Here is a 22,554-nt window from a genome sequence, read left to right on the forward strand (position 1 = left end):
AGAGGAGGCCCGTGCTCAGCAGTGGGCAAGTATATAATACAAGGCTGATATTATTATTAAATATTCCCCACTCCTAAGGCCATAAATGACATTAAATTTATGTTTTATTGCCAGTGTCGGCGATAAAGTATTCCAAAAATTCCTGGATGTGATGTCTGAGAAGGTGAAGGACGAGTCGCGCGAGCGTGAGCTGGAGGGACATGCGCAGTTCTTGCTGGTCAACTTCAACCACATACACAAGCAGATCCGACGCGTGGCGGACAAGTGGCTCGCCGGGTTAGTCGATAGATTCCCGCATCTGCTGTGGAACTGTCGGGTGAGTTGGTTTAAGAAGAGGAACGTAGAAGGATGTTTTTTTATTGCTTGGAATAACGAGACGGGCTTGCCGTTCGTCTGATGGTAAGCGATACGACCGCCCATAAACAGAACAAACACCATCCAATACCTTCAATTACAAATTATTGTTTGGTATTCCACTGCGCTCGCCATCCTGAGACAAGAGATGTTAAGTCTTATTATGTCCAGTAGTTACACTGGCTAGTCCTTCAAACCGGTACACAACAGTGACTAAACACTGCTGATTGGCGGTAGAAATAGACATTGTGGTGGTACCTACCCAGGCGGACTCTCACATATGAGAGACCTACCACCAGTAAGGTATATAATTACCCCAAAACGTGACGTAGTATAATTACTATCGCAATAAAACAAGGCAGCATTAATAGTTATCGAAAAAACTATTTACAATTCTTCAATAGCTTAGACTCTGGTTATAAGAATTGTATTGTTTTTAGGTGCTGTGGTCAATGCTGGACATTCTGCAGGTGTTGAGTTTTAGTTTGGAATTGGATGCGAATCAAGAAACGCCGCTGTTGAAAGTGCCCGGCACAGATTTTACATTGCAACTGCAAGACACGTTGGAAGGTAGAGAGGTAAGTTTAAACAAGAAGCATCCAATCATCTTCAACAAACATGAAAATATCAATAATTATCTATCGGATTTAAATATCGGATAAGCCATTTAATAATTTAAGATTTTATTGAACAAAAATAATTTTAATATTTTAAATTCTGCTTTATAGAGTATCGTGAAAGATTTCGCCGACCGTTGTCATGGGATCGTTCAGGAAGCGATGAAGTGGGCGCCGCAGTCTACCCGGTCACATTTACAAGAGTATCTTAACCTGGTAAAAGACTTATCAATCATTTTGTCTATAATAAGATATTTCAATAGTCAACCTAACGAAACAACCAAAAATTGAAATATTTTTATCGATAAAAATTGGTTTAATATTTACGAAAAATAATCGATATTTTTTCATCTTAAAAAATATCGATTTATTTTTCGTCTGTTTCTAAGTTTAAATCTAATTTAAACCGTATACATGTGCCATAGGTTCCAAACTCGACCCTCTGGCATCACTGCGGGCTGGCGCTGGCCACGGGCGCGCTGCTGGGCGCGGCGGGGCTGAACCGCGCGTCGGCGCCGCTGCCCCGCGCCGCGCTCGACAAGCGCCCGCCGTGCGTCACGCACGACTCCGCCGCGCTGCTCGCCGTCGTGTCGCAGCGCAGCAGGTACGCCGGGGAGGTATGTATGACATCAACTATCATCATCATCAGCTACAGGAAGTCCACTGCAGAATTTAGGCTATGCCTTAAGAACTCCGGATCGATCTGTTAGCAGCGGCCTGCATTTAACGAGATTCTGCGATCTTTATCAAGTCGTCTGTTCTTATACTAATATTATCGCCGGGGAGGTGTGTATGACTATCATCATCAGTCTCAGGACTTCCACTGCAGAACTTAGGCTATTTGTTAAAATCTTCAGATCGATCTGTTAGTAGCGGCCTGCATCCAACGAGTTCCTGCGATCTTTATCAAGTCTGTTCTTATACGAATATTATAAAGGGAAAAGATAGGCTTTCTTGTAATCGATATAATCTGTCATTACTGTATCGATTATGATAATTCTTTCACTGATAGGAATTTACAATACCTTTGAGTACTATAGACTACTCTTTACCATAGGAATGGTCTTTAGACTGGCTGGAGTTGCGACTAAACGCTAATATAGAATTGATACGTATACTTTATTATATATAAGTATTAAAAAAATATATTTTGTATTCAGTTATTTTTTTTAAGGGTATAAGTTTAAAATCTTAGAATATGAATAGTACCCTTTTTTCTGGTATATAGATAGCTGGCGCAGTGATGGCGGAGGGCGGCGGCGAGGCGGCGGTGTGGCGCGTGGGCGCGCGCCTGCACGCCAGCCTGCGCGAGGCGTGCACGGGCGGCAGCGAGACGGCGCACCGCGCGGCGCTGTGGCGCGCCACCGCGCTCCTCGTGCACTCCCGGCACCACGCGCACGCGCAGCACGCGCCCGCGCACCCCGCCGCCAGGCACCTGCTGCATTCACTAGGTTAGGAGTGTATTATTCACACATTTCAATGAACATGTCTATTACACGATAGTCCTAGGTATATATCAGTATGGTTATTAATCAAGTTAAGCAAACTATTGTTAATAAGACAAGTAAAGGTGGTGGCCAATGCAAATACACCAAAAATGGACGAGACGAGGCATTTGCAGACAGCAATGATCCCAAACATCTAGCCATACAAATATAATGTAAATTTTCACAGCGTGGTCGCAAGTCGAGATCTTCACTGAAGACGCGGTGACGACAGCGGTGGAATGCTGGCAATGGTTGACAACAGCACGGCCGGACCTGGAGCTGCGTTTGCTGCAGGAAATATTCGCGGCGTGGCAGTCCACCGTCGATAGGAAGATGGGCTTGTTCTCGAAACAGGCCGAGGAGATCAGCCCCCTGGCGGCATATGAAGGTGAGGTTGTATTGAAAAAATTCAAGTGAAGTTTTGTCTTTTGAAATCGTAACTCATTCTGAACTGTCTTGGTTAAGGTCTATTTGTACTAGTAGCTAAATTTACTGACTACACGCGTCAGTTACTAGAAATAATTAACTTCTATAATCGATATAGTCGGTATACAGTTCTACAGTTTAATAAACTACGAAAATGATATCTTATGTTTACGTAAATGTTAGACATCGAAATAAAACTATTTTATCCCGGTTTTTTATATTATAATTTTCTCCCAACGCTTCGAAGACTGCAGCGTTCGTTTCGAAGAGTCCGCCCCGTGACCATGAAGGTTCACGTCACGTCCGAAAATCCGCAAAATAGATTTTTTTTCCAAAATTACAAAAAGACACCATAAAAATATTTTTTATACCTAATTCCATTTACCGTATAGCAGTGTCGAAGGGTCCGTATAATCCGATTCCTGCCGGTTTTCCTTTATGTAGAATCTAAGTATCATCAGAACGATTTGCAGACCACATTTATGTGTATTAGTACCTAAATTTTGTGTCGGGTTACCTTTCGGAAAATTTCATCTTTCGCCACTGCCGTTTAGCCCATCCAAAGTACATTGTGGTAAATCATACAGTATTATTTACAGTATTATGTGTAGTATTATTAATACTACACAGATTCCAAACATCTTCATATATTACAAACAGGTTCAAAGCTGGAGCCGCGTCCGCCGTTCGTCGCGCCGCACGCGGTCTGGGTTCGTTACCTGTGCGAAGTCGCGGACACGGCCAAGTACAACAGCCAAGAGAAAGTCGAGATGTTGGCCAGTTTACTACATAGGTATAATATTCCGCTTTTATTATAAACATTAAATATCAAGTACAACTGCCTCGGTGGCGTAGTTGCACTGCAAGCGCGGTACGGCAGCGTTCTGAGGTCCTGGATTCAACTTCCGGGTCGGGCAAAGTGATATATGGGTTTTTCTGCTCAGTATCAGCCCGGAGTCTGGAATTTGTGCCTGATATAGCGACAGGCTCGCCCCCTATTACATCATGGGGCGGAACACTCTTTGCTTAAAGTGGGTATCTGGGTTTCGCTTCTGAATACCCCTACGAAGATAAAAGCGTGATTTGCGTTTGTTTGTTTGATTATTCGTTTTATTAAATAGCAGAAGTTCATGTACTTTTGATAAGTCCGGTGGTACTGATGGTAGGTGTCTCATATGTGAGAGTCCGCTTGGGTAGGTATCACCGCAATGTTTATTACTGCCGCCAAGCAGCAGTGTGTAGTCATTGTTACGTTCTGGTTTGAAGGACATTATAGCCAGTGTAGTTGCACATAATAAGATTCAACATCTCATGCCTCGGAATGGCGAGGAAAGTGGAATACCAAATAATATTTTGTAATTCAGGGCGTTGAATAATGTTTCTACTGTTTATGGGCGGTCGTATCGCTTACCTTCAAGCGACCGGTAAGCTCATCTCGTCATTCAAAGCTATAAAAAAAGTCCGTAAAATTTTTACTATATTTTTTTTTTTAAGTTAGGGATGGCGTTGTTTTTACACTACTCCCAACAAGCGAACTTGCAAACATACATTTTACCTCATCGTGATTTTTATGTAGATTATATATTTTCACAGATCTCTACCAATAACCGTTGGCGATATGCGGGATCACATCAACAGGCATGTCGAGGCTGTCGGCGTTCGGTTTAAGTAAGTAACAGTTCAGTGGACCTTGTGGTACTTCTTGCTTGTCTATGACTGCAACTGTAAGGTGCTAAGGGTCTTACCAAACTTGTCTTTCTACAATCGTTAACGCGTATAGAAAACAAAAATATTTGTGGGAATGATATTTTTTAAGTGATTACACATTTTTTTTATACATTTCACTAGACTTAAAGTCGTGGCATTGTGGTTATCGCTATTTGATATGTAATTTGCCCCCCCCCCCCCCCCCCTGGGAATGACATACGAGCGACTTTTTGTTTATACATGACTTGGATTTGTTAGCCTAACAAAGGCCGGCTTATACAAACACACCGGACTTTTGGGTGAGCGATTTAGACGCTCGCAACCCTTGAAAAATTAAGTGACCATGCTGAGGGCAATCTATTAATGAGTTATGAACCTCGGCTCAGGGCGGTCAATGGGCCGAGAGACGGACTTATTGCTAGGATATATAATTTCTATAATTGTTTTTAAAGCGAGATTCAAAATCTAATTTTTTAATATAGAGTGACGTCATGAATCAATATGGCATACCGGCTAGCATTTTTGTATGGATGTTTAAAACAAAGTATAAATGGATTTCTATAGCACTTATTGATTTCACTAAATTAAAATGAAATTTCTGGTGGGTTATCCATTTGTAAAGTAGAAAATAAAACACATTTACAAAATGGTAAAATAACTTTTTAAATGTTTCATAACGGATATTTGCGTAAAAGATGTTATTTTCATTGCGTCTATGAATTCCAGGTTACTCTCTTGCGGCTTATCTCTCCTACAAGGCGACATACTACCCAAATCGCTAGCCCGCAACATCCTCCGCGAGCGAGTGTACAGCGCTTGCCTAGACTACTTCTGTAGGGGTCTGCAGTGCCCCTCCAAGGTCTCAGGAGCCCTGCGAGAGGACATCATATCGCTCATCAAGTTCTGGCAACTGATGCATTCTGATAAGAAGTATTTGAAGAGCAGTGATATTGGAGGTACGGGACGATTGATTTTTTTTTCTTACGGCCAGTTTCTATATAGACATTAACAATGTTATTGTTACTTTTGTCAAAATCATGACGTTTGTGTTATGGGTAATTCTTATGGCTTTTACTTTAGAGACGATTGTGTTGTGGCAACTTTTATGGTGTTTACTTTATAGGTCTTTGTGTTGGGGTAACTCATATGGCGTTTACTTTAGAGACGTTTGTGTTATGGGAATTTTAATAGTTTTTACTCATGAAGAAATTGGGTGCTAATAATATTTATGAGCTTATTTTTTAATAGTAAACAATTTAAGTCAACTATTATATTGTCATCAAATGTCAACGGATTCAAATTTCAATATAATAACGGACAATTGGAAAGTAATATCCATTCTTATCGACAGGCGAATTCGAACTGATGGGTCCGAGCAGTCAGCAGAGTATATACACGTCGAACTCTCCGACGGACAATCGCTCGTCGGTGAACAGCAGCGATATAGGGAGTCGGCAGACCACTGGATGGATTAATACGGTAATATTTTTCTACATACGACTGATTTTTTTTCAGATTATATATTCAATAATCCCGAGAATAAACCAATTTAAATAAGTGATTTGAAAGAATGTCAAAAATCTTTATCCTATGTATCGTATCGGATTGTGTTCGTTTATTGAAATTAGCGGTTGGGTTTTTGTGGTAACATTAATAATTTTGATATATTTTAGTTATTAGTTAATCTACGAGACAGATTAGATGATTTTGATGAGATAACTAGCAAACCTGCCGGTTTACTTTTCAAAATTAAAGTTATTTTATTTTTGATAAAGATTTAACTTGGAGAAACTTTTTTATTTTTTAAACGGACGCGTCAAGTTACCCAACCGCACCTGATGGTAAGTGGAGTAGGGTCCTATAGAATGTCGACTGACGAGAGATGATTATCCCTCGACAATCGACACACAAGATGGTCGTGGAACGCGTCACATTTACGCGGGCCAATATGGCGGTTTTAACACCTTGTGCACGGTGGTTGATATAAAATATATCCTGCCAACAGCACATCCTAAGTAATAAGGGACTTCAGGTATGCATGAGAGTGCATTAAAAAAATATACTATATGTCGGAGTGAAAATTCTTTATGACCGGTAAAATATCACCGGTCTATATTTATTTTCCAGACAGTTATTAAATTATTGAAACACTTCTTTACTTCACTAACAATTTACTGCATAGTAACACTAGCGGAATACACAATGTGCTTGGTTCGAGCGTCCAAATAAGACTCGTACAAAAACTTCTACAAGATTGAGCTCTCGTCGTTCGGCCGGTTCTTATATTGACAGCGGTCGACCTCCCTCCTTTTCTAATACTTCCTCGATGTAATGATAGATGGCGCCACTATCGCTCCTGAAAATCACCAGTGCTGCGACGACATATATTATGTTTTAAATAACATTTTTATTGCAGGTGCCAATGTCGACAACGACATTGAGTAGCGGTGCTGGAAGTATAGCGGGCAAGCGCTCCAACCGTAGTGTCAAACCGCCTGTCAAGTCGCAGGACACATTCGTCAAGGACTATGTTAGGAAAAGGAATCTTATACTGGAGCTTATGGTAAAGTCAAAAAACGTGTACATACTTATATTTTAAATAGTATAAATTTTTATATCATTCATGATATCTAGCTTCGTGGGATAATAAATCAGTCATGAGAAATAAGACGTATCGATTTATTTTTCTCGATATAAACTATTATCTAGAAACGTCATTTTTCCTTATGACGTCAGAGATTTCTTTAATAATTTTTTTTCTCAGTTTATACTATTATGTACAAACAGTATTTTCCTTATGATATTATAAATGTATTTAATTATTACCACATCTTTTTAATCAGTCGATACTGATCAACAATTTAATAATAAAAAGACAAGCTATAATAGCACAAAATTATTAGCGATCTTATGTAATTATAGCGAATTTTTTTAAACGTATATTCCGTACGCAGCTGATTGTTTTTTGTTCCATGCTGTATAATTGATGCGGGATTGTTATACCCTATGTTCTACATCGGATGGTCGGTTTTGTATTGGCAGGCAGTGGAGATCGAGTTCCTGGTGACGTGGCACAACCCGCACGGGCGCGCGGAGCAGGCGGTGCCGGGCGAGGACAACATCGCCACGTGGCGCTCCAAGCTCAACGCCGAGCGCACGTGGCGCGACCACGCCAAGCTCGCCTGGGACATCAGCCCGGCGCTCGCCGTGTTCCTGCCGGAGAGGTGCGATTCATAGAGAGAGAGAGAGAGAGAGAGAGAGAGAGAGAGAGAGGGAGGAGTTTGTTTATATACATTGCATGTGAACTAGATGATTAAATTAAAAGCAAAAATTGATCTCGCCTGCCAAGTGATATGAAAATGATTTTTATTTATAAAGTTATAATGTCGTGTGTAGGATTTATCGACTATCGCAAATATCAAGTCTTTGAAAGAGTACCAAAACTACCGTCCATTCAGCAATACACTACTTTACTTTTGATTACACTATTTGATTGTCTCGGTGGCGTAGTTGTAATTGTATACGGTACGAGTACGAATACCGCGGTGAGGTCTTGGCTTCGAATCCCGGGTTGGGCGAAAATTATTATGACCTAGTTTTTCTATCTTAAAACATTACTCAGTCACGGCACGGAGTCAGGAAGTTGGCGGTGTGGTACACCGTGCCTCGGAAAGCACCAAAGCCGTTGGACTTGCGCCTGATCTCTCTCCGGTCACATCGGATTACCGAGAGTGCACCTGTGTATTGCGCACAAACTTGTACACTATGATACGTCCTGCGTACTTGGCTGATCTCGGTTGAGATTGGCCCTCAAGGCCGAGATTCGGTTAGGAAGAATCATCATCACTTGACTTTGGTTTTGATATTAAAATAAATATTATTCCGTCCATAACGAAACTGCATTTCTTTGTGTCATAATCGTAAATATTTTCAGGTTAAAGAATGACGCTATAGTGGCGGAGATCAGGCGTAAGGTGCAAGCGCAGCCTGTTGCGGTGTGTCACATACCACAAGCGCTCAAGTACCTGGTCACCACTGATACCTTGCTCAACGACGCTCAGGAGGTTAGTGCTTGATTTTAAAACTAAAATACTAAAAGAGTTTTCTTACAATATTGTTGGTTTAACAGAACCTTGTATCCACCGTCAGAGCAGTTTATTCTGTTGTTTTTTTTTCGCTATGTTATATAATCATATTCGATATTAGTGGTCAATGTTCATTTGTTATGTTATGTTCAAAACCTTTAACTCTAAAAATTCGCTTCGTAACCTATGACTCATTTTGACGTCTAATTATCGTATATTTTTATTTCATAAAACTAACAAAAACGAGCTACATCTAACGGTAATCATAATGTAGTACGAACATAATATCCTGTGTTTTAACAGTCGTCAAAGTTACACTGGTCTGTATGTTTATTTGTGTCTGTTATTTTTTAACTTTACAATTACTTTACTTTTTTAACTATAGAAGGGATAAACGTTTATTCCCAGTTGGTGCATATGGTAACCTGGGCCCGCGTGAGTCCGGTAGAAGCGCTGTCGTACTTCAGCCGCCAGTACCCGCCGCACCCGCTGTCTGCGCAGGCGGCGGTGGACACGCTGACGTCATACCCCGCCTCCACGCTATTACTGTACATACCGCAACTGGTGCAGGCGCTGAGGCATGACACTGTGAGTGTCTATATACTATTCGATATTTGTGTCTATTCGATAGTCGTTAGTCGATAGTCGATAGTCGATAGTCGGGTCTAGAACTAGTATGTATTCTAGATAATACTTTTCATTACGTCCAATATTAATGACTATAATATGCATCAAACAGGATAACAGTATTGCTTGAACATTGATGTTTGGTGTTAAGAATTGATAGAGCCATTATATCGATCCAAATAGACTCTCAAATCAAGAAGATCTGCTAGCTACACATCATATAAAAAATAAGAGAACTTGAGAATACAATTTGTACTGTAATGTTAAATTATAATAAATCATTTTTCTTTCTTTCCTCTTTCAAATGGTATCGATATTTCATCTTAAACATTCGATGATATCGATATTTGTATGACCCGAATTATGTTTATTAATTTAAATCTGAAATTTATTGTTTTCATATTTTACCCGTAGATGGGTTACGTGGCGGAACTGATAAAGTCCTTAGCCAAGAAGTCGCAAGTGGTTGCTCACCAGCTCATATGGAACATGCACACAAATATGTACACAGATGAAGAAATGCATAATAAAGATCGTAAGTATTAAAATAACTTTGTGTGTACAATTATTTATATTCTTTTTAATTTTCTAAAAGTCCCGCTATATATTTTCCCGGGATATAAAGTAGTCTAGAACCTTCCCAGGGCCTTAAACTATCTCCATAAAAATCCTTTCAGTAGAATTTCGAGAAAATCGAACACATACAGCCAGATAGAAAAGGGGACTTTGTTTTATAATATGCATAGATAATTTTTGATCTTGCAGTAATGTTATTGACATAGATGAGTACATAGAAGTTAATTCAGAACTCGAGTATGAATTTTAACCAAACAAGTCTGCGATTTATGCGTGTTACGCTAATATTTATATCCAAACATCTTCAGACTTTCAAATTTGTAATATTAATTTATTTTATTTAATAAGACACACCAACAATATATACATTCTATACTGACAAACACTTATGTAATGCAATAAAGTCTAATGCAAATGTCTATTATTAGAAAAATAGTAGGATTAAAATTATAAACATTTTTATTCCAGCTGCCCTATTCGATATATTAGAGAACCTAACGAAATGTATATTGGACACTCTATCGGGTCCCGCGAAGGCGTTCTACGAACGAGAATTCGACTTCTTCAGCCAAATAACGAACATAAGCGGCATTATCCGACCTTTCCCGAAAGGCACTGAGAGGAAACGGGCGTGCTTGGACGCGCTGAAAAATGTTAAAGTAAGTTTTGTATTTGTTTATTTTAAACTAGCTATTGGTCGCGGCTTCGCGTGAAGGAGTTTTCCCAGATATTTTTTTTTTTCCGACTTAATTGATATGTATCGTTATATTATGACCAAATTACACAATATCGTTATAAATTCTAGCCTGTGTGTTATTCTGATGTATGACCAATATTACTGTAATGTTTCATCCAAATCCGTTCAGTAGTTTTTTCGAGAAAGACGAACAAACATACATACATCCATCCTTACAAACTTTCAAATTTATATTATTAGTAGGATGTTTCCGTTAAATAGATCTTCGGTTATGGTAAATAAAAATGTCATTAGATTATAATATTTTTATTCCAATATTTCGAGGCATTTTATCACAATTAACGGGTTTGTTGCAGGTTCAGCCCGGTTGTTATCTACCTTCAAACCCAGACTCGATGGTTATTGATATCGATTATAAGAGCGGTAAGTTATTTATATCGATATAATATCGATTATTTTAGTATCGGCATTAATATAAATATGGAAAAAATAATAAATTGAATTTTCGATCTACATAGAATGAGGTCACTGTGTTTTTTTTATGTACAATTGTAAAATGTAGATATTGTGACGTTGAATTTTCGTACTACCTACATTTCAGTCCGCCTTGTAATAATAAAGGCTAGAAAGTCTTTGAAACGTCAGAAGAAAAATAAATTATACCAAAGTTCAATAAAATCTGAAATATAGTGTTATTTTGATGTATAACATTCGCGTAAACATAAGAAATCATTGTTGCAGACTATGTATAAAATTTTGTAATTCTTGCAAATTATTCTAGTATCTATATATATAAAAATCAATTGCTGTTCGTTAGTCTCGCTAAAACTCGAGAACGGCTGAACGGATTTATCTTATCTTGGTCTTGAATTATTCGTGGAGGTCTAGGGAAGATTTAAAAGGTCAGAAAAATTCGAATAATTGCCGGGAAAATCCTCAAAACAGCATTTTTCTATTTCCCATACAAACGTTTTCTAAATAAAATGGAGAGTCAATTTGTAATTTATTACCGCTGCATAAAGTTCAAATTCGCGTGCGCGTTGGAGGATCTAATATCGCGTTCTGAAACTCAACAAAAGTGAAAGTGAATCGCGAACGCGACAAAATTGCATAGTCTCAAAATACATAGTACATAAACAGTGGTCGGCTTCGAGAAACTCAATTTTAGCTAACTTCAGTTGTTAATCTGTCCGATTATTTTTTTAATAAGACTATATAGAAATCGAAGATAAATCTTAAGTTTTGTCACAAATTAAATTATGAATCTTAAGTTAAATTTCTGAACGCAATCATAATATTTGACATTAGATTTGACAACCAACTAATATGTCAATCCATCCTGTCGCATTTCAGAGCACGGAAGAGTATTATTACGATATTATATCTATCTTTGTGGTTACGTGCGCGAGAACTTTCTTTACTTTGGTGATCCTTTGTGATAGTGACATTCCAAGTAATGTGCTCTTTTGTGTGATAGTGACACTTTACTGCTAAATGAGCGGGAAATTTTCTCACTTTGATTAATTACAATTTACGATGCCGAGGAGAAGACGACCTGACTTAGGTCGTCGTAGTCAATCAAATGTGCGAAGAGCTACCTCACGTGCTAACCGCACTGATGACCAGAGACAGACAGATCAAGAAAATAGTCGTATTGCTATGTCAGAATTGCGTTCTTTAGTGAGTGACAATGTAGGAGATAGGCTAAATTATTTATTCAATAAATGCTTTTTTATTAAATACGGATTCGATTTGTTTGTTTTAAAATCATTTTATACAAAAGATTAGGTCTTTTATTTATCCATGAGGTAGTATGAAGTCTGCCGGGTCAGCTAGTCAAATATAAATTTAATCATTTTACAGGCACGCCCATGCAGAGTGCAGCAAAAGCCCCGTATTTGGCGAGGTTTAGGGTCCGCAAGTACGGTATCGCTGAGATGGAGGCGGTTGCCATGGCAATAGCTGCTGGTGAAGATCCGCCTTTAGTAAGTAATATTTTGACACAATAATACTATAAGAACGGTGCATGTAAAATATAAATGTCTGAAACATCAAATAGGAATCAAAAATACTTGGTATTCGGATAAGGTTTATTTTTATTTCGATATCGATTATTCTATTCAATCGATATCGGTTTATATTTCGGTATACTTTTCTGAACTATTTGCCTTCGAAAGTAATTAATATTCAATTATTTATTCAATGATAAGGCATACAACCAAATACGATTTACAGGAGGAAGGCAAAGACCGATACACTGCAATAGCCTCCGAGACGTGGCAGGCGGCCATATTTAAAGTGGGCGATGACGTCAGACAAGACATGCTCGCCCTTCAAGTGATATCGCTGTTCAAGAACATATTCCAGCAAGTCGGCTTGGATCTGTACCTTTTCCCTTATAAAGTTGTCGCCACTGCGCCTGGGGTGAGTTGTTTTAAAAACTGTGGGTAGTTGAAAAATAGTTTCAGTGGGAAATAGGTTTTTTGTCTTTTAATTAAGTTTCGCTAATGTGTTATTACTTTTAACTAGGAAAAACATATTAATTATTGTTGCTCTAATAATTTATATTCTGGTTGAATTGTTTTTATATGGGTTAAAGATTTTCATAAGAATTTTAAAATTTATGATTTCGTGTGTGTGTTTTCCAGTGTGGTGTGATCGAATGCGTGCCAAATGCTAAATCAAGAGATCAGCTTGGTCGACAAACGGACATTGGAATGTATGAATATTTTATCAAGAAATATGGTGATGAAACTACTAGAGAGTTCCAGGTAACTTCTATCGACTATCAAACATCTTATCTATATATTCTCAATGCCGATTCCTATAAACATCAAACAGCAGTTTTAAATACATATATAGTATCACGCCTCTATCCCACAGGGGTAGGCAGAGACTATGTATTGCCATTTTGCACGAATCTAACATACTTCTCTCGCTTCCTCCACCTTCAATCTTTTCATGCATTCCCGCCGCTCCAGGGTACTTAACCTGGCCTTTAAGAATATCAGATATCTGACATTCGAAGGTTCGGTGCGGTCGACCCCTAGCGCCTCTGCAATCCACATTCGTTTTATATATGCTCTTTGTCAATCTCCTGTGATTCTTCATGTCCAAATGTCCAAACCACCTTAAACTTCAAGCATTTTTTTTTTCCAATAATTCAATTATACTAATTATATCACTAATATAAATAGGCTGCAAGAAGATGCTTCGTGACGTCTATGGCGGCATACAGCGTGATAGGGTTCCTTCTGCAGATCAAGGATAGACATAACGGAAACATCATGTTGGACACAGATGGACATATTATTCACATCGGTAAGTATAGCCAGCATATAAATATCGATGAATTCGATTGTTGTTCATCAATATTCTGTATGATCTAGCCTCTGTGAAGGGCATTCAATGAAAAAACAATGGCAAAAGATTCTATTTATACATTTTCATAGAAAACAATTGGATTCGAATGAAAGTATCGATTTTGCGTTTTGGTTAAATTGTTATATCGAGTTGTTATAATTCAGAGAATCGAACAATGATCTCAACGTTAAACTTTACGCAGAAATATGTTTTTAATGAATTTCGATGCGTGGAAAAATAACGAGTAAATACTGATGCCAAAATATCCGAAGTCTATTGAAGAATTGACATGAATACTCATTACTAGAGGCCAATAGAGTTTATTGCATTATAATTTTTTTTTTTGTTTCCTATGATGAAGAAATACTTTTATATTTTAATCTTACTTTATCTACAAGCTTAGAGGCTTTTAATCCACAAGATTGTGCCAGCCTTATTGTATAGCTAAAGAAGAAATATTTATTGTAACAGATTTCGGGTTCATGTTTGAATCGTCGCCCGGTGGCAATCTTGGCTTTGAGCCTGACATCAAGCTTACCGACGAGATGGTGATGGTCATGGGCGGTAAGATGGAGGCGCCGCCATTCCGATGGTTCTGCGAGCTGTGCGTGCAAGCGTTCCTTGCTGTCAGGTAATATATTTGTAAGATATAGAACACAGAAAATCCCAGGATTTGATAGACATTATTGCCTGTGTAATTAGTAGTGGATTATAGGATTTCTATCGTCTTTGTAACGAGAGAAGTGCAATGAGACGCAGTGTTTTGTAATTTAAAGTTAGAGTGGTGTTTATACTGTTTATGTGCGGTCATGGAGCTTAACATTAGGTAAATGATGTTGCGATTAATCTCAATATTTAATACAATAATAAATATATTGAGTCTGTGGGTTAAGATCTTTGCTCATATTAAAATTAATTGAGGCTTATTTGATTTATCAATTCTCGTTCGATCAGTGGGCGTCGTCGCTTGTTGAAACCCCTTCCTTCAAAGTATAAAAGTACTTACAAAAACAAAAGATGCGCACTAATATTTTTTTTTCCCTTTCAGACCGTATCAAGAAGCGATCATATCGATGGTCTCATTGATGTTGGACACAGGTCTACCATGCTTCCGTGGCCAAACAATCCGTCTCCTTCGGTCTCGTTTCGCCCCCAATTCGACTGAGAAGGAGGCAGCAGCGTACATGCTATCTGTTATACGAAACTCCTTCCTCAACTTTAGAACGCGAACATATGATATGATTCAGTATTATCAGAATCAGATACCTTATTAAAAGGATAGTATTCGGAAATATTGTGTAAGCGAGATGGAAGATTGATTGTGTGCAAGGAAAAGGGATGGCATGCTGGTGCATGGTAATGTCGGATTTAAACATTATACGCATGTCGAGTGTTACAGCTCCGTATTAAGTTCGATAATTTGTTTGTAAGAGCGACAAAATTAGTATGGGCTCTATTTATGCGTCTTCCTTTATTCTGCTAATATTGATATCAGGTTTATTATTAAGAGAGCAGTTTTTTCAAATAACATCGTAAAAATCATCAATATCGATAGAAAATTCGATAAAACCAAATATCTTTCTATACTATCGTAGCAGAAGTATGAAACATAGACGCTGAAGTGTAAATTAAGAGTGGTATAATATAAGAAATTATATGGAATGTGGTTTGAATATCCCCCGGATAGTAAAAAAGGTGTCTTTTGGCTATTGTGTACTTAGTAAACGTTACTGTTGTCAATAACTTGTGATTTTTATCGATATCGATATTCATATCTTCGACAGGTAACATTGAATGTCATTTAACATGTTCCTATTTCATGATTTAAAAACAATTTAATTTTGAAATCAGGTCTGTATGTAATTTCAAAGTCGATGGAAAATGATCGATATGGTACGATTTAATTAATCGATGTTTATATAGATATCTAAATAAATGTTAAATGATTATTTATTTTCGAAATGCCGGTATATTGCAAAAAATTACTATTACGCTTAATAGCTTTCTTTAATCGAAGTTAATTAGGTAAAAATGTATTAAATGTGACACAATACGAAGTCCATTGATCGTTTTTCTTCATACAGTTTAAAATTGGAACAAATATAGAAAATACAAATTGTTAATTTTATTTATTTTTCTCCGTTTTCAAATAACTTTTGTCAATGAAAGTAAATAGTATTTTATCAATGTTCAGTAGAAACTGAGAAATATTTTTTTTCAAGTTCGTTACCATTAATGTATAGGTGAAAAATATAAAGCTTTATCTACGCGACCATAGTGAACATATGTGCATTTTTAATTTCATTTAGTGTTTCTGAACTTCCTCCTTAGCTATTTAAGTCTCTAATCGTATACAAGTTAATTAATAAGGTTGGGTTGAATGTAAGTTATTTTCATTGCCAACTTTAACGTCCATATATCATTTATAGTTAACATTAACTATAAAATGTGATAGTATGGTGATAATTTGTCATAAAAAAAAAAACTTATTTTCTTATGTCCATTAGTTTCCACTGTCGTTTTCTGTCATAGCTTTATTTTCTAAATGTGGCTGAAGTTTATCTTGGTAAATTACTATTATTTTATAACAGCGCTACGAGGGATGCGGCGTAGCGTAGTGTAGTTTTTCTTTTAATATCAGAATTAAGTTTGTAAACCTTGGGTGCATTTAAAAAATGCCCACTTTAGCTGTTTATAAAATATTGTTTGCTTGGCCGCGTAGGTGAAGTTATAGTGGATGTTCGTTATAATTAGATGTGCGAAATAAATATGTATTTTACGTAAGTATCGATATATTTATTGTACGTAATGTACTTAGAAATGTTGTAGACAAATTCCTATTTTTGTTAACAATTATATTAATTGTTAAGTTGTGGATTGTTATAAATTCTTAAGCATCAAGAAGTACTAATATTTATCGATAATCAAACAGAATTATATAAAATAAATAATATATAAAACTTCAGTACCAAATTGCGAAAGTAATGAAATATTAATGAATATCTTAATTCTTCCAATCTTAAATGATTTAAAAAATGCTTTAATTTTTCGCAAAGCTTTGTTCGTTGAAATCTTATAATTGCTATAAACTTATTTTTACAGTATTTAATGTTGTAGAATTTATACAGTCCACAAATGAATGTTCGATTATATTCTGATGATTCTGAACAAATCCTATGAAACATTCTCGATTGCCGTGGTAAGTGTTGAGTTGATGCATAATTCTATTGTAAATATGTGAAAGGGACATTATTATTGTTAATCGGTATCTATATTTTGGACATTCCTCTGGATTATTGTTGTTGGATTCGAATAAAGTATCTGGTAAAGGTGTTGTGTGTTTTTTACCCTGTAAACTTATTTCATGTATAAATAAAATCTAGTCTTAAAATGTTGAGACCTTTGGCAATGATGTATGTACGCGGGTGCACACATTCCAAATATATTCCTAAATTTCCATGAGTTGGGACTTGATGTTTTTCGATTATATTTTTTAGCATATCAATAAACACCACCCATACAGCCCTTTTTATCAACAATTTTACTAAATATCTTAAAAAGGGAAAAACGACTTCATATGCATGGTATATAATATTTATTCCATATTCATACCATAACTTTCTATATATGACAAGTAATATTCCACTTTCTTCATACATTTCTTTACTTTGCTTACATCTAGTTTAGGCAAATGACTTTGTGTGTGTTCTGGAAACTTCTTTGAAAACCTGTTAACATCTTTACCTTTGTCTGAATCTTTTTTATTTAGTTTTTCCGCTTTCTTTGCATCACTAAATATTTTACTCAAATGTGATAATGCTGCTTGGCAATAATATTTCTTGTTATCGTCACTTGGCCCTTCTAGTATAAGATGTGTATCATGCTTCATAACATTTAAGCTGATTTCATCAGTTTGTATTAGCTCACTCTGAAATATAAGATAGTTTATACTATAAACATTTGATTGAAGACATGCAGTTCAATAAGTTAAATCTATACTAATCATTGGCGTATATCTATAGACATGAACATCCATATAAACTTGTTAAAAATCTGAACTATAATGGCAACCGAAATGTCACTGTTATAACCTATTTATTCACTTGAAGTATAAATAATTTTACTTATTTCACTAATATTTTTATTCAAATCTAGGTTTACACTTAGACTAGAGTTCTTATATCATGAGCGCCACTCCATACACAACAAGCTGTCAGTATTGACCATACTAAAGTCAGTTTGATTGGATTGCAGTTCGATTCAGTTGAACTCAGTGAATGTGTACATAGTACATATTTATCGATGATACTAATATATAAAACTAAAGAGTTTGAATATGCTAATCTCATGTTACAAATTTTGACTTTTTTACTAATAGAAATCTACTTGAGTGCTATAGACTACTTTTATTCTGTAAAAATATAAAGCTGGACTTTGACTCTGGAAAAACTCTTTTATGCAGGTAGAGCTGTGAGTAAAAGGTAGTAAGTACATAATGAACCTTTCAGCCTACACAAAAAGTATTATAAAGTATTATGAACATAGAATAAAAGATAGGAAAGTTTTTATAGTCAAGCTGTTTCAATTTCGTGGTTTGGAGTTAACTGTACGCATTTCCAACAATTGGATATTTCAACAGTATATTAATGTGACTACCTGAAGACACTTTTGTGCAACTGACTCCACTGCAGTGGCAAAATCATCAAAATTTGTGTTGGTGTCCAAATTAGCACAAATGTTCAATAAACATAAAACTCCTTCAACAGGTTCTATTTCTCCATTGAAGTATCTGATTACAAACACATAAGAGGACAGCACATTTGTTATGTTAAAAATGATTGCTGGTGATGGCTTGATGTTCTGAAAATAATAAAAAAATATATTTTAAATAATTGAAAGTAATGATCATCAATCCTTTTCAGAAAGAGCATTTCACACTTTTAATGTCTTTTTCTTTAATAATTACAACAAAAAAAATTGTATCTTAATATAGCAAATATGCCATTAATATTTTAGAATGAATATGAAAAATTTGGTAAAAGGAAAAAAATGGCGAATACTGGAGATCTTTTTGTTAAAAGGACAAGCTTTAAAGATGACTGCTGTAAAACACAGCTAAATAATTAAATAAAAAAAGTACTCTCAATTTTTGGTGTGTTGTACAAATTTTGGTTAGAATGTCCTTCCTGCAAAGGCTTTAAATACTGGCATAAATTCAACAAACATCAAATTTAGAGTTAAATAAACAAGAATACCTATAGATTTTGTATAATAAAAATACTTACAGTAAGTGTGTTTAATTTTGGGACTTCTATTATTGCTGGACACCTACTCAATTCATCCTTACACTCATCCATATCTTTAACCAACTTTTTTTCCTTGTTTCCAACCCACCAGGGCTCCCACTGTGGCATTATGGAACCAACATCACCTTTACTTAACAATGCTTCAAACTCATTTCTTTCATCATCCGTCAGTACGTTCCAAAGAGCATCAGCATCATTCAAATCTAAATTTTTTATTCTTTCTTCTAAATCGACTTCGTCATTATCATCCGAGTCAAAATCATCATCATTTGCATCCTCATCACCTGGTTGTAAATCTTCCAGGGACTCATTATTTTCATTCATCCGTTTCAGAATATCGATCATTTGGTGTCGTGAGCCCTCATCTGCGTGTTGGTAGGAAAGTTCTTCGTTGATGCAATCTCGGTAAAAACTTTCCGAGCATTCTAAGTGTTTATCCGATTTGTAACAATCTAATGAGCAGTATAATACATCGCAGCGAGGGCAACAATATTTGCTTACGTTTGCTTCACATCTGAAATGTTTTTTTGGTATTATTTGCAAAATATTTGTGAGAAATCTACTGATAAAATATAAAACAAAGAGGTTACTTACAATCCACAAATTTTCGTTTTACGAGCTAGAGTTGAATTTGAAGGACTTTCCTCCATTTCGATACTTACTGTTGAAAATTTGATAATAGTGTTAAATACTATTTATGTTTTCAGCTCACAGTAACAAAATGATTAATGATGTTTATTTTTTATTTTGACGACTTGCTTTTTTAAAATCGTTTTGTTGCTCCTTATAAACATTTTAGATATTTGCACGTAACATTGACGTAGGAAGTTTTGCTTGTTAATGATTTAGTGAATTTTTATTATATTATTCATAATTATATCAGTAGTAATAATTATAAGTAAGTTGTAAAGTCTATTATAATAAAATACTTTAATAACGCATAAGCTGACTTATTAACTTGCAGCTACTAAACTCTTGACAGTAATCAGCTGTTTAACGCAATGATTAAATATAATCATTGGTTTAACGTCAACCGCCAAAAATGAACGCTTGTACTTGATTTAAAACAAAAACAAACAAAAAAAATATACTTAAAATGACTGAACCCGAGCTGGTAGAAGATTTCTTCGGTGTATATTTGTTGTACTGTTTAAATCCCAAATATAAAGGCCGTACTTACATAGGATATACACGAGATCCTAACCGGCGAATAATGCAACACAACAGAGGCACTTGGGCCGGTGGAGCGCATCGTACTAACAATAAGGGACCTTGGTAAGTAGATTATAAGGTTCTAAAGTTTAGTGAACCCTTATAATGTAAATATGTATAATACGCCTGAAATGAAATGAAATGTAGGACATTTTTAATAAAAGAAATTATAAATATTTATTTGAGGGGATTATGCTTGTCATTAGGTATCATATTATATCATGTGGAAAATATTTTATATCCAAGTGATAACAGTGGATAATTATAATTTGTTAATAGTTCAAGTACAAATAGAATATTTATATTTTTAGGAAAATGGTTTTGATCGTGCATGGATTTCCTAACAACATTTCTGCTCTAAGAGTAAGTAGATAATTATCTTTAAATAATTGCATTATAATATTCTCTTATGAATGTATGTCTTGTAGTTTGAATGGGCATGGCAGAATCCTACAAAAACAATAAGATTACAACATTTAAACTTAAAAAAAATCCCACGAAAGGAGACTGAATATAAATTTAAACTCAGGGTTTTGAGTGAGATGCTCAGAGTGGGCCCGTGGTATCGCCTGCCATTGTCTGTGAGATGGCTGGAAACTGAATACATTGAAGAATTTCTGGTAATATATTTTTTTAAATAATTGTTTCAAGAGTTGCAATGTAAAAATTGTCATTTTTTTATTTATATTTAATTTCATAAAAACATATGTGTATTCTCTTTAGATTGAAAGAAAACCCCCAGACCACATGGTGATATGCCAAGGACCAATTAAAAGCAAGAATCTAAAGAAATCAACAAAGTGCATTGAACTAAAAACGAAGAATGTCTACTATGCTCAAAATACATAGCCGATAGTCAGACAAGAATAACATGTTTGAACTCTACTTGCAAGTTAAAAAGCCATATAACCTGTTTGGCAGATCTATTTTTATCACCAGGGGAATACATTCCAGTCCGAGGTAAATGCCCCTTTTGTAATACAGTATTGAAATGGGGAGAGCTTATTAGGAAGATGAAAGGTTGTGGGAATGAGGATGGTCAGATCAAGTCAAATGAGGTGTCAGGTGGGAAAGATATGTCAAATATTGATATTGGGCCAACCAGTGCCATGTCACATGTTGATAAAGCGTCAGAAGTGGAATTACTTTCAGATGCTGACATGTCAGATTTAGATAGAATGTCAGAAGAGGATATAGTTTTGGGTGATAACATGTCAGATGATGACAAAGTGTCAGAAGTTGACATATCAGATGATGATATAGTGGCAGATGTTGACACTGCACCAAAAGCTGATACATTAAAAAAGAGCTATGAAAAAAATACTGATGACTATCCAAGTTGGTTTGACGATTGTGAAGATTTATGACATACTATTAAATTATTTATTCCAAATGAATTAGTTTGTTTCTTTTTCAATTGATAAGACATATATATTTTTAGGTAGTTATTTAACTTCCTACAAAAATTTAAACACAAATATATGAGTATATCTCAAAATAAATGTATGTAACCCGTGGAATATATGTCAATGTATGCAACAATACGCAGCTCGGAGTCATTAATTTAGCAGTATCACCGCCGTATCTCGAAAAGCACTTAAAAACATTGGTTCTGTGTCTGATCTCTCTCCAGTCTTGAAGGATTGCGGTCTCATCCAAATATGAGTGAACGAACAGAAAAAATTTGATTACTTCTAGTCTTTTACCAGTCAATTACTATGTAAGTAGTTATTAGTTAGTTACCTGTCAGTGGCGAATAGTCCATATAAATCAATTCCTGCCGGCTTCCCTGTCGTAATTTATGTAAAATCTGTCATTATCATTAGTACGATTTGCACACCTTATTTATGCATTTTAGTACCTATATTGCTATGTAGTTCTCTTTCGGAAAATATTACCCTACAATAGAAATAAAAAAGAGATGCAACATAGCTATAAATCATACCTTTTTCGCCTAATACAGTCTTATATGCTCTCGAACTATATAAATTATTAATTGTGTTGTTATAATTAGGTATACATATGCACTATAAGTACTATATACTATAAGTAATATACATAGCAACTGTTTTTTTTACGATTTTTCACTTTCATGTC

The 22,554-nt window shown here is 35.8% G+C and overlaps 3 protein-coding genes across 4 annotated transcripts in view; 2 read left to right on the forward strand and 1 right to left on the reverse strand.

The window, feature by feature from the left end:
* The window catches only part of LOC115443262 (phosphatidylinositol 4-kinase alpha), a 32,543-nt gene extending 15,272 nt beyond the window's left edge, over positions 1-17,271 (forward strand). Inside the window, exons 15-37 of the mRNA XM_030168603.2 lie at positions 115-316; positions 795-932; positions 1,083-1,187; positions 1,397-1,588; positions 2,200-2,422; positions 2,646-2,846; positions 3,545-3,677; positions 4,478-4,552; positions 5,318-5,547; positions 5,943-6,070; positions 7,008-7,154; positions 7,634-7,815; positions 8,526-8,655; positions 9,085-9,264; positions 9,718-9,838; positions 10,348-10,538; positions 10,933-10,999; positions 12,440-12,561; positions 12,812-13,000; positions 13,225-13,347; positions 13,774-13,897; positions 14,411-14,570; positions 14,988-17,271. Of these exons, the coding sequence (XP_030024463.1) occupies positions 115-316; positions 795-932; positions 1,083-1,187; positions 1,397-1,588; positions 2,200-2,422; positions 2,646-2,846; positions 3,545-3,677; positions 4,478-4,552; positions 5,318-5,547; positions 5,943-6,070; positions 7,008-7,154; positions 7,634-7,815; positions 8,526-8,655; positions 9,085-9,264; positions 9,718-9,838; positions 10,348-10,538; positions 10,933-10,999; positions 12,440-12,561; positions 12,812-13,000; positions 13,225-13,347; positions 13,774-13,897; positions 14,411-14,570; positions 14,988-15,213 (3,589 nt within the window). The 3' untranslated portion in view covers positions 15,214-17,271. The remainder of the gene's footprint in view (positions 1-114; positions 317-794; positions 933-1,082; positions 1,188-1,396; positions 1,589-2,199; positions 2,423-2,645; positions 2,847-3,544; positions 3,678-4,477; positions 4,553-5,317; positions 5,548-5,942; positions 6,071-7,007; positions 7,155-7,633; positions 7,816-8,525; positions 8,656-9,084; positions 9,265-9,717; positions 9,839-10,347; positions 10,539-10,932; positions 11,000-12,439; positions 12,562-12,811; positions 13,001-13,224; positions 13,348-13,773; positions 13,898-14,410; positions 14,571-14,987) is intronic.
* Positions 17,272-17,511: 240 nt separating this feature from the next.
* LOC115443263 (zinc finger HIT domain-containing protein 2) lies at positions 17,512-20,029 on the reverse strand. 2 transcript variants are annotated; one of them, XM_030168604.2, is made up of 4 exons: positions 19,840-20,029; positions 19,225-19,759; positions 18,596-18,799; positions 17,512-17,867 (listed from the first exon to the last, which is right to left on the reverse strand). In XM_030168604.2, exons 1-4 carry the CDS (start codon positions 19,893-19,895, stop codon positions 17,535-17,537), a joined length of 1,128 nt encoding a protein of 375 aa, XP_030024464.2. In that variant the 5' UTR covers positions 19,896-20,029; the 3' UTR covers positions 17,512-17,534. The 2 variants fall into 2 exon arrangements, with proteins under 2 accessions (XP_030024464.2, XP_037292536.1); XM_037436639.1 differs by having other exon boundaries at positions 19,908-19,996.
* Positions 20,030-20,237: 208 nt separating this feature from the next.
* Positions 20,238-21,854, forward strand: LOC115443274 (structure-specific endonuclease subunit SLX1 homolog). The gene is given in 5 exon segments (XM_030168623.2): positions 20,238-20,520; positions 20,769-20,820; positions 20,886-21,077; positions 21,181-21,262; positions 21,265-21,854. Coding segments are annotated over 5 exon segments (1,065 nt in total). The 5' UTR covers positions 20,238-20,341; the 3' UTR covers positions 21,825-21,854.
* The last annotated feature ends 700 nt before the right edge of the window (positions 21,855-22,554 follow it).

Source organism: Manduca sexta, chromosome 9 (assembly GCF_014839805.1).
Source record: "Manduca sexta isolate Smith_Timp_Sample1 chromosome 9, JHU_Msex_v1.0, whole genome shotgun sequence".
Lineage (NCBI taxonomy): Eukaryota > Metazoa > Arthropoda > Insecta > Lepidoptera > Sphingidae > Manduca > Manduca sexta.

What these genes read in the sequence shown, in the direction of transcription:
- LOC115443263 (XM_030168604.2), bottom strand. Translation starts at nt 19,895, where the DNA reads ATGGAGGAAAGTCCTTCAAATTCAACTCTAGCTCGTAAAACGAAAATT. An exon ending in CAAAATTAAACACACTTACT is followed by an intron (nt 18,800 to 19,224) that starts GTAAGTATTTTT and finishes TATTATTTTCAG; the next exon opens with AACATCAAGCCATCACCAGC. An exon ending in TTGCACAAAAGTGTCTTCAG is followed by an intron (nt 17,868 to 18,595) that starts GTAGTCACATTA and finishes CTTATATTTCAG; the next exon opens with AGTGAGCTAATACAAACTGA.